Source organism: Sarcophilus harrisii, chromosome 2 (assembly GCF_902635505.1).
Source record: "Sarcophilus harrisii chromosome 2, mSarHar1.11, whole genome shotgun sequence".
NCBI lineage: Eukaryota > Metazoa > Chordata > Mammalia > Dasyuromorphia > Dasyuridae > Sarcophilus > Sarcophilus harrisii.
Window position 1 is genome coordinate 170079233 of NC_045427.1, and position 12690 is coordinate 170091922.

Below are 12690 nucleotides of genomic sequence, written 5' to 3' on the forward strand. Positions count from 1 at the left end.
AATTACATAGAATTATGCCTTGCTATCTGTCTTTAGAGCAGCAAAATCATTCATTAGGTAAAATTAAAGAAACTATAAAAGAATAAAAGATGGCTAATAAAATTACTTGGCATACTGATTTAAGAAAACATGGATAAAAAAATGTGAAAATATTTGGAACTGGCAATCTTACTCATTGGACTTTTAAAATCACCAAGTGGTTAAGTTTACTATTGCATTAATAACTATCCATAAAGTTGCCAGCAAGTTTGTTCCAAAATTTCTTGACCTAGATGTGCAGGGGAAAAAAATGCATTTGGGTATGATCATCTTAGAAAAAATAGCTCTCTCCTAATTTAGAAAAGAAAGGCTTACCATTTGTAAAATTCTCAAAGCATAACTAGTCACATCTATTCTTCGCACATAACTGCTCATGAACTATTTCAGGCTCACAAAATTTTAAGTAGCACAGACATAAGAGACAAGGAAAGTTTTTATTTTGCCGACTTTCACACAAACCCTTTTGCTGAAAAGCATAAAATGCATGCACAGTGATTGTATTTTGTAAAGAATAACTAAGCAATAATTCAGCTGCAAACAATAATGATACAAACAAAAGCTTAAAGAGATTTCATGAGAACATTTTACTAAAAGTAAAAACAAAATATATGAGCATGGGGGGTCCTTGACTTTTATAAGGAGAAATTCAAGTTATTACCAGTGCATGTTAGGAGTAACTAATTTTCCAAACATTTTGATACATAAGCAAATGAACTTAATAAAACAACAATTATTTTATTATGCTTTTCCAATGTATGAGAAAAAAAATTATCAGTGTAGTCAGAAGTAGGATGTTCAAGATGATTTTCATTCTAGTCACACTGTTAACTTTGTATAACTGGAGATGTACATAATTTAAACAGTAATGAACTTTAAAATTTTACCTATGGTACATCAATTGGATACCCAGTTATTAGGTGAAAAATAAGTATCACAATTATTTTTATGGAGCTTGACATTATTCTAAGTTTAACCATTTGTGGAGGGGAGGGAAAGTGTATGTGTGTGGTGTGGTAGGGTGTGTTTGTGTGTCAGTTTTGTCTGTATCTGCACCTGTATTTTAAAAGCATGTCTCTGTCTGCATCTGTCTTAAAAGCATTTCCAAAGACATTTAAAAATTTGTTTTAAATTTCACATGAAAGAAAGTTTCATATAAGTTTGGCATCAAAAGACTGCACACAGGTCTTCCTGTGTCAGAGTTAAACCAATTCTATGCTGCTTAAATATGCCACACTTGAGTCTACAAAGTTGCTATTTAAAATAGTTTACTCACTCCTGGTTCATAGAAGCAGACTGTATTATATTAAAACATTATCCACTGTAATTGTTTTCATGATTCACCATGATTTAATTAGTGTCTCTTGCCTTAGTTACTGACACTGTAAATTCAGTAACAAAAACCCAGGGTCAACAAATCTAAACCTAAAATTGTGAACCTTTAAAGAAGTTCTATAAATGAATGGAAATAAAACAAAAGCAAAACATTTATTTAAAACTACATCTTGTTCTATGGATGATGAGCTTAATGACTCAGTTGCCAAAATGTAATTTCTTAATAAGATTCCATAAGCCACAAAGATCCCATTAAAGAGAAAAGGAACTATAAAAGCTCAGAGAATCAAGAAGGAAAATGTTAATCATGTACTTTGTGGCCAGGTCAAGATTTTCAACAGAATTGGGGGAAAACGCAATACTTTTTTTTTTAAAGGAAGATCATTCCCTTAGTCCTGCTTGATGGAATAAATGTCCCTTTGCCTCTAGGAACAAAAATTTCTTGACGTGAGGCAACTGCAAAGAGCATTGGCAGTAGCAGTTAGAACTTCCATACAAAAAGTTCAATTTTAAGCAGGACAAATACTGGCTGACTATGGATTTTTTTTTTTAACTAATAATGTACTGTGTAAACCATACTTATCAACACTACAATCTCAAGTGAAAATTACTGAAAATACAATAGAATTATACTACAGTAAAATAAAAATCTTTTTTTTTTTTTTTTTTTTTTTTTACTAAAGTTAAAAATCAGTCTAGGAGACAAAAGGCACATGCTTAAAAGTTTAGTAGAAACATTTGAGTGTTTTATGTTACCTCAAATATACTCTTGACCCATTCAAGAGTAAGAGAATGTACAATTCAAATTGATTACTCAGATAATTATGAAGTAACAGAAAACTTAAATGACCTACTATTTATGGCACGTATGTTCTACTTAGCTTAACTGAAATCTTTATTAAACTGAACAATTTTTTTTTAAATGCTTTCCTACAATTTGATTAGGTCACAATTTTAGCTTAGACTTAATTTTCATTATACTTTATTACTTTCTTTTAAGCACAATACAGGGTGTGCAAATTAGGCTGCTTTGATTAAAAGAGATTGTTAAAAATGTTTTGTATATGTAAATAATTAAACCAATTAATAATGCAATAATGAAAAGACTAGATAAACAGAGCTTCTTCCCCATAAACATTTTTTTGTTTCTTTATACATTTCATTATCTAAGTACTAATCTCTTAGACTGCTGTGAAAAAACACACTGAAAAAAAAAAAAAAGTCACATAACTGAAAAACACTACCTTTGTTAGCTGTAATTAGTATGCAGTCACAAGTTGTGTGGAAAAAACGTGAAATAACAACAACAAAAAAAAAAAGATGAAGAATATATACTGCAAATTATTATCAGGAATATTTTCTACTTGAATTACATAAAAAATAACAAGCTGTACACTTCCATTAATCTTCTGTAATTCATCCAATACAGACATTAAGTTCATGGGGAAAGCAAAGTATAACATAACAGCGTATCTGTTCATTTTACAGCAAATTCAAGAGTAAACTTGTAAAATTACGTATGCTTATCCAAGACCAACCACAAATAGGCTGAAGTCACAAATTGTAACTTATCCAATGTTCAATCAATAAGGCTTTATTTACACTTCTTTATAAATTCAGGAAACAGTTTGGTGAAATGTGCAGCTGCCTCTCAAGAGGCAGAATAGCACATTCCACTGATAGGAGACAGCATTTGCTTACACTTTAATACTAACCAACAGGCAGCCAATTACGGTTCCATATATCCAAGTTTTCACATACAATTTCCTTCCAGATTCTGTCATGAGCATACTAGCAGTCAGACCACCTAAGAATAGTAAAGATGGCAAAGTTTTCTTGAGGCTTAGTTTGGAATTAATACATTTCCCTGGAAACTTGTTTCTTCTTTGGGAATCCGGTGAATCATAAAATTCTATCAGCAACCTATAGATACATAAAATAGAAGCAGAAAGTTGTTTGGTTTTTTTTCCCTGGGTAACTTCTTTCTCAATTTCATTGTGGGTTGGAACCTGTGAATCCAACCAACCTCCTCCAAGGTCTGCCTAGGCACAACAGTTAAGAAAGAGAAGTATAAAATAATGGAGTTGGCGAAATGGGCTTAGCTACAGTAACCATGCAGTCTCCCTACAGTGAAGACACTCACCCTTTGAGATCTTCAAATCTCATCCTATCCTAATGGTTTAAGAGAAGAAAGCAGGCAGCAGAGTCAAAGTAACACTAGGCACAGACAGAGGAAGGATAATGACTATAAGGGTAATATACAAGGGGAAAAACAGAATAATTGAATAAAGACTTCATTTAAATGAGAATATTAAGACTAAAATTCCATAATATACAAGGAATAAATAATACCCATGGAATTAAATATATAGAATAAAATTCTATAATATACAATTGTTGGAACTGAACAAGAAATCTCATGAATATTAATATTTACCAATGGTATAAAAGTTATCCAATTCATGATCTACTCTCTCCTTTTCCAACCCCATAACCATCAATGCAGAAGCAGAAAGGGATCACATAAGACTAAAGGCATTTTTGTATTTTTTCTGTTTCATCTATTAATCATGATATAATTCTTTTTTTTTCTTTTAAAAATTTGTATCTATGTGTGGAAAATAACTCAAAATGAAAAAAAAAAAAACCCATCAATTCAATTTTTAAATTCTTTTAGGGACATAAAAATGAAGACATCTAATTTACTCATAAATCTAATAGACATTTACATTAAAATTTTCTTGAGAAGGTTGAAGATGTTCAATCACATGCAGAATGGTTTTAAGTATGTATACATGTCACTTACTTATCTTTTATTTCAAAGCGGTCATGAAGCCATCTTCTCATAGACAACTGTTCTTCTGGGACATCTTTTTTGTCTATGCGATCAATATGAATGTGAACTTTTGGACATTCTTTGCAGAGAAATTCTGAAGGAAAGAAAGACATGAAACTCATTTCTGTTTTAATAAAACAAATAGAAAACTAATGCTTTTTGTTTTTCATACTGATACAGAATAGTAGAAATCTGATTATTCTACTTCTGCCATAACTTTGGGAAGCATTATAATTAAATTGATGATGAATTATGTTTTTCACATAATAATAAAGAAAATTATAAAATTCCGATAATAACAGGAAGATATTAAAATATTGAATCTGTTTTCACAATGATGCAGCAAGAAAAGATCCTGTGAAAGTCAAGACAGTTGAAAAAACTAGGGATTCTAGGCCATAAAGGAAAAGGAAGTTAGAATGCAGCAAGACCAATTCTTCTCTTCAGATGTAATCTTCTCTACCTGTTATAATAAAACCTAAACAAAAGCAGGATACTCTTTGAAATCTTGATGATTCAGCCAATTTTGTTTTCCCACTCATTGGAATTAGTTAACTGTTTAGTCTATTGCTCTAAAATTTCCAAGAAATATTTAGCTGCATAATATAATTGACCAAGAATTATTTAATTACTACAATTCCTAGCCAAACACTTTAGAACAGTCTTTTAACTAGATAGGCATATGTCCTCGAATAGGAAAGAAAATTGGGGTTATAATACAAGCATTATTTGATTATGGTGTTAGAGAAAAAAAAAAAAAGTTGCATATACGAATATAAAAGTAGAAGGGTAAATAGAAATGGGAAAATTCCAATGGGAAGAAATATGATTTCTGAGCTTTTTAAAAATTATTATTGTAATTTGTGGAGGATGATTGCCTCAAAAAAAAAAAAAAAAAAGATTATGGAATCCCTGTATTTGAAAAGAAGGTACATCCTAGGGATTATAAATCAGTCAGTCAACAAGTGTTTATATTAAACATGTCCAAAGTATTAAGTACTACACTATTTCTACAAAGAGAAAGAAAGGCAAAAGTACAGTATATACCATCAAGAAGCTTACAGTTTAAATGGGAAATAAACTCGGGTTATAAAATTTCAGTTTAATTTAAAAATTTTATTTTTTAATGCATCTGATAAAACTTATACATCTATGTAAAATTCCATTAAAAAATAAAATAAAATTAGTAAAGTGAAAATATCACTCACCAGCCATAGAAGGTGCTTCTTTTCTCTTTCCCGTTTGATCCACAGTACCTTCATAAGCTACTGTAACATCATAAATTGCATCCAAGTAATTTTTCATACAGTCAAAGGCAACATATGTTGCCTTTATTCTTGGTGTCAAGACATGTTTTAACACTGCAAGGCCTAAGGAAGGAAAAACAAAATTCCACAAAAGTGAAAGAATAAAGAATTAACAAAACTTTCTGTGTGAATAGATTTGTATCTATTTTAACTTTAAAATTAAACTTATGTAGAGGGTTCATTTTAATTGCCAGGAATAGCCCAAATATGCACAATCTTAAATTTTTACCTATTTCGGATCAATTTCCTCTCTAATACTTACCCTCACAATACCTCAGGTTATTGAGAAAATCTCTAACCAGACTTATTTTCTTCTTAAAATTCCTACCTTCATCTTAAAAGCTTTCTTGCCAGGATTTTGTCCACAGACAGAAAAGTTTAGACTTGGGATGGGAGGTGGAGAACTGTAGTGTAATTTTATATTTCAAGTATAATTTTTTGGGAGTAAATTGTTAAGAGTCAACAAAAAGTGCTTAACTTGAAGTCTCCAAAAAGTGATGAGCTTTAAGGGGTGAATATAAGAGATAGAGGAAATAGATAGGAAAAGGAGAATTGGAAGTATCAATATTTGTGAGAGTATTTGGAAATAATATTGGTTTCTAATACTGATTTTATTACTTATTACCTATGTAACACTTTCAGTTCCATAAATAAGGGGATTGGACTAGTTTATCACTAAGATTTCATTTATAAATAATACCTTCCTTAGGAAGGTTCTATAACATGAGTGAAAAAGACTTAACAAAATTCTTTTGCACTCTCAATTCCTAATGCTTGGAGCCATTAATTTTTGTTTGTTTGTTTGTTTTGGTTTGGTTTGCTGAGGCAATTGGGATTAAGTGACTTGCCCAGGGTAATACAGCTAGGAAGTGTTAAATGAGGCCAAATTTGAATTCATGTCCTCCTGTTTTCAGGGGTTGGTGCTCTAATCCACTGCTCCATCTAGCTGCCCCCACTAACTTTTTAATGGATTTTCAGTGCCTTTCTGGGTCTAACAATGTGTTATGACTCTTTCAAATGGTTCCTCTAGTAATTTTATATTTAAGTGGTATAAGAAACTTGATTACATCTATAAATTTATATCTATTAATCAGAATAGACCATGTTTTTCATTCCAACTCTTCTTACCATCTATCCTACAGTCTGAAGCTGAGGGATTTAACATACTAAGCTCTGGAACTACTGGCTCAATGAGCTATCCTCATTGATGAGTGAGGCTATAACTCACATGATTCACTATATATCTAAACCACCACAGGCCATGTTTCACAAGGGATATAACAAACAACAAACTAAAAAATACATACATTAGTATATATACATAATAAGTATGTGTGTGTATACTCACAATTTAAAACTAACCTTAAATGTGGGAGAAAATGTTTGAAAACCCAATTCTTTGTAAATGAACTTTACAAATTCCTTTGTATTATAAATACGGCTAGATCTCTTACTTACTCCCTCCCCAACTCTACAAGCATACTAAGATAGAATGTATTTTAAGTCAATTTACATAGAAATTTGCCTTAATATAAAATTAAAATGGAATGATTTTCCTTGATAAGCCAAGAATTTTTTCCCTGTGCCAGGCACAATGAAGAAAGGCAGAGTCCTTGGCACATTTTAATGCAGAAAAAAACATATAGACAATTGTGTGTGTGTGTGTGTGTGTGTGTGTGTGTACATGTATAGACACACCCATCACACAAACTGGAATAATCTCAGAGTGAAGGCACTAATATTAAGGGGGACTGGAAAGAGCTTCTTGAAGGTAAGATTTTAACTGAAGAAAACCAGAAGGTGAAGATAAGGAGAGGACTCTAGGCATGGGAGGCATTCAGAGAAAATGCAGTCTTGGAGTGTTATATTACAGGGCCTGTGTCACCGGTCTACAAAATACACAGAAAAAAATAAAAAGTTAAGAAGACTGGAGACTGTGAAGAATTTTACAATCCCAAAGGAGTATTTTATATTTAATCCTGGAGGTATCAAAGGGCCACTGGTGGGATAAAAGGGGAGTATTAACTAGTAGTAGTAGTAGTAGTAGTAGTAGTAGTAGTAGTAGTAGTAGTAGTCGTCGTCGTCGTCATCTCTAACCTACTCAAAGTAGAAAGACCAGCTAGTCTAGGAGATCAAGATCTACAACAGAGTAAAAGCAGGATCAGAAAATGCGTATAAGAGAGATGTTGCGAAAAGTGGAGCTTCACAATACATTAGACATAAAAAATGAGAGCGGATCAAAGATTAACAATATGAACCTAGGTGACTGGATAGTGGATAGTGGAAGTTTCAATAGTAATCAGTTAGGAAGAGGGAAATTTAGTGAATTCAGTTTTGAACATATTGGAAGTTTTAAATTTGAAATGTCAGATAGGTATAGCTGGAGTCAGCAGCAAGAGTAAGACTGGACAAGTAGTTCTGAAAATTGTTTGCATAGAGATGAAAACACTACATAAAATAATATAGATGATAGAGCCTTGGGAAACATCCCATGGTTAAAAGTCATGATGGAGATATGGAGATCCAACAAAGAAGACTGAGAAGGAACAGTCAAATAAATTAGCAAAAGGAAAAATAAAACAGGAGTACCAGAAAACCTAAAAAAGGGCATATATCAAGGAAAAGTAGGTAACCAATGCTATGGAAAGGTCAAAAAGGAGAACTGAATCAAGTACTGTCAGATCTGGCATGGAAGAGATCAGTGGTAACCTGGGAGAACAGTTTCAGTTAAATGATTAAATAGGTATATTTACAGAAAGCAGGGAAGCACATAGACAGAGTCAAAAAATAAATGAGTGTAGGGAAAGTAGCAAACACATTTTACTAGAAATGAAATGGAATGGGATGTGTATATATATCCATGTATAAAGGTTTGCCTTGAAAAGAGACATGCTTCACCTGAAACAGGGTGAAGGAAGAGTCAGTGGGAAAAGATATTTGAGTAAAGTGAAATGAAGAAAGAGGAAAGAAGTCATTTTTTTTCAAGTGCAATATGAAGAAACATTCTCAGCTGAGAGGGTGAAAGAAGGAAGACCATGAGAAGTTTGGAGAGGCATAAAAAAATGCTACACAGGGAGCCTAGATAGATAATTTATAAGGGAAGTGTAAACACAACCTTGATACAGTGAGGGCACAGTTGAGATTATACAGCAAAATTTTAGTGGACCTAGTGAGCAAAAGTTTGTGATTTTCTTTAGCACTCAATGTCAATAGGATTAAAGATAGAGAATGAGAAGAGTACAAGTGGTGTAATCCACAAATGCAGTTTGGCAAGATATGATTAATGATAACACAGTAAAAGAGTAGGGATTTGGGATGAAGTCAATATAAGAAAGGGTGGAGGCTATATCCAGTGCAGATAGTATGACCTGGAAGAAAACTGGGGCAAGGGAAATTGAAGGTCACAGTTAGGATGAAGAATAGTAGTATAGCACAGGAAAAGCTGAAACAATATCAAATGATTAAATAAATAATAAAAGAATTTTCTTGTGAGTTTCCATTACTGAAGTTGCTTAACCAGAAGTATAGATACCATTTTTGGGGAGATGTTTTAGAAAAGATTCCTGCATTGTAAAAGAAGTTGGGCTAGATGACTCCTAGGGACTCTGACAAAGTTGAGGTCTGGTGAATCCAGATCATTAAGCAATGAAGCAGGAAGGAATTTAAGAGATTCTTTAATCCAATTCACCCATTTCACAGGTAAGAAAAATGAAGCTATTCAGAGGAATTATCTAAGGTCTTTCAGGTACTGAAAATCTGCGCTAGAATCAACGATGTGATTCCACTGTTGATTCTATACTATGCATGTCTTCTGATGGAAGACAACAGAAGATAATATAATTGTTAAAATGTGTTACACATGTATTGCATTACTTACTCTCTAGAGGGTGGGAAGAGAGGGAGAAAAATATGGAATACAAGGGTTTTGCCAGGGTGAATGTTGAAATTCAAAGCCATCTTTGCATGTGTTTTGAAAATAAAAAGCTATTAAAAATAAAATGTACTACAATAATAGTTACTTAGTTTACACAAACTATGTTCAAAGCACCAGGAATAAAAAGACAAATAAAAAACAGACCTATTCTTGAATAGCTTATATTCTTCTTTACCACACTTACACATATTCTATAATCAAAGAAAAATCACTAAATTAGAGGCAATCAAGAAAGGATTTCGATGTGGTGACAAGTAGTTTTTCTCAGCATGCAAAACATGCAAAAGCACTGAGGTAGGAGAGAGGAGGGAGAAGCAAATAGTAGAGTTTGATTGAAATATAATGTGTGCCAAGACATGCAACATGAAGTAAGTCTGGAAATAGGACAGAACCAAAATGTGATGAGCTCTAAAGAGCAAACTGAGGACTTTGAAAATCCTTCAAAAGGGGTAATATGCTTAGAGATACACTTTGATTATTTTGATAGCTATATAAAATGGGTTGGAAAAAGAAGAGAAACTACTGTCAAAAATTAATCCTTAATTTATCTTATTAAAAAAAGAAGGAAGAAAAATCAGATTACTATATAAAATGAACAAGATAAAATCACATCAGAAAATAAAAAGAATTAGCATAATCTATTACAGATAATCATGGCAGTAAAACTGAAATTTAAAGGAAGTGAAGGTTTATGTGAACACAGAATTGATAAATGATTTTTTTCATTCATTTCCTTCTTTAGAAAAATTAAATTAACAAATAAATTCACTTTCAGAAAGAACTTAAAATTAGCTATAAAGAAATTAAATATAAAGGAACTACCAATGAAATAACTGGTACAAATGAAGTTAAAGATGAACTTTACCATAAACTTCTAAACAAAAAGATAGCTATACTACACAAATTGTTCTAAAAACTGATACATAAAAATTTTTTTAATGTTTTTCTCTTTCCCAGTTACATGTAAAACAATTTTTTTACATTTGTTTTTAAAACTTTTTGAGTTCCAGATTCTCTCCCTTCCTCCCTACCCTAAGCCCCATTAAAAAGGCATGTCAAGTTATGCAAAACATTTCATTAAAAGTCATGTTGCGAAAGAAAACAGACTCTCCCACCCCCAAAGCCTTCAAGAACAATAGTTAAAAAAAAAAAAAAAAAGAGTATGCTTCAATCTGTATTCAGACACAATTCATCAAAAGTCTTTCAGATTAATCACAGATCATTATATTGCTGAGAAGAGCAGTCTTCACAGCTGATATTTCCACAAATATTGCTATTACTTTGTTCTCAGTACATTTCACTTTGTTTGCTGAGGTTCATAGAGTACTTTCCAGTTTTTTCTGAGAACATCTTGTTCATCATTTCCCACAGAACTATAATATGCCAGCATAATTACATACCATAATTTATTCAGCCATTCCCCATTTGATGAGAATCCCCTTCATTTTCTAATCCTCTGCCCTAAAAAGAGGGCCGCTATAAATGTTTTTTTGTACCATTCAGGTCCTTTTTCTTTTAAAAAAAAAAAAAAAAAAATTTCCTTTTGGGATTCGGGTACAGAAAAATTTATGACTAATTACTTTCATGAGACAACCATATTACTAATAATATGTAAACTAGGGAAAAGTAACACAAAGAAAGAAAACCATAAGCCAATGATAATACATAACGATTCAAAAAATATTAGAGTAAAAATCAGCAACATTTTAAAAATTCATCACAATCAAATTGAATTTATGTCAGAAATTTAAGTATGGTTCACCATGAGAAAAAGAATTAATATAGTCATAGGGTATAGGGAAAGAAACAGGATCTGTGATTTCATTAGTATAGGGAACTTTCTGGGTTAAAAAAAAATCTGTACCAATCAAGTCAGTATCTTTTTCTACAATTTATATAGCCATACAGAGGGCTAAAATCATGTGACTTTTCTAACTGGGTTCATGAAGAGAAAGGATTTTAAACCCAAGTCTTCCTAACTTTGAGGCCAGATTTCTATCCATTATGCTTTGTTGCATCTCAACATGATCATTAAAATTAAATTAAATCATTAAATCATTAAAAATAAAACAAAAACTCCAGATCACATAGCTACCAAATGACACAAGAGCTATTAGAATACTCGAGATGAACTGAGAAGACTTGTATAGGTACTTATCATCTAAGAACAATACATTATACACACTGTTCTGTGTTCCTCATACTTTTGTGACTAAATCTTTTTGAACTGAAATTCTTCCAAAGCTTATATAAGGGGAGTTTTTAACTAATGAGACAACAATCACATCTTAAGGCTCAAAGGATGATAAATTTAGAGCTGAAGGAACCTTATATCTATCTACTAGTCCAAACTCCTCATTTTACAAACCAAGGTCCCAAGAATATTGACATAATTCTCCAACAAAATATCTATGTATATAAAGAAGTATGCGTACTACTCTTAATATCTCATGATCTTACTGTTAACAAAAGCTATTAAAACTTTGAGGTTTACTAAGCACATTATCCCATTTGAACTTCTTAGCAATATTTTAAAATAAGTATCATACAAATATTTTTCCTATTCAACAAATGAAGCAACTGAGTGTCCAAAGGAGAGACAGACAGACAGACCAGTGCTTGCAAAGCTAAAAATTACCTGAAGGAATTCAAGTACAAATCTTTTCTGACTCATAATTCAATATTCTATCCATCATATTTTATTCCTCACTTGGAAAAAAGCATACTTAGAAAGTGTTAACTTTTTTCCTTTGGCTACTATCTACTTCTAAAGGAATTAGTTGCACAGAGACCATAAATAGTGCAATTTCACTGCAAAAGCATTTTAACAATGGAGAAGGACTGATATGAAAAAAAGGAAAAAGAAAAACCAGCATATTTAATTTAAATCCTGGAAAGGAAGTGGCTTAATTTATTTTCAGTCAAACCTAAAAAAATAATTAAGAACTTAATCAGAAAAAATTTTCCTTCTCAGGCTACTAAATCTTATCCAATTTGGAAGTCCAGATGAAAGCAATATTCATCTATAAAGCTGGAAAAAAGAGACTTCTTGCTGAGATCCATAAAAGCAGGCATTTTTTAAAATCCTGTAATAAAGTTTTGCTAATGAAATTCATAGCTGAAAATTTTGCAAAGAGGCTAGAACAAAATTGGGGGGATGGCATGCTATTGATGTAAAGGACTCAACTGAAAAACAACATACTAAAACAGTATTTTACTTCATTGGAGTACATACCTTTAAA

General features: G+C 31.9%; 1 protein-coding gene across 5 annotated transcripts in view; it reads right to left on the reverse strand.

Moving 5' to 3' along the window:
- Positions 1-12690, reverse strand: part of AGPAT5 (1-acylglycerol-3-phosphate O-acyltransferase 5) — a 99590-nt gene that overhangs the window by 41085 nt on the left and 45815 nt on the right. For 3 of the 5 annotated variants that reach the window (XM_031951140.1, XM_031951138.1, XM_031951137.1), the window contains 3 exons: positions 5416-5577; positions 4178-4301; positions 3087-3294 (listed from right to left, as the gene is read on the reverse strand). In XM_031951140.1, the coding sequence (XP_031807000.1) occupies positions 3087-3294; positions 4178-4301; positions 5416-5577 (494 nt within the window). Of the gene's footprint in view, positions 1-454; positions 3295-4177; positions 4302-5415; positions 5578-12690 lie in introns of those variants that run through there. The other 2 variants (XM_031951139.1, XR_004231847.1) reach the window with 2 other exon arrangements.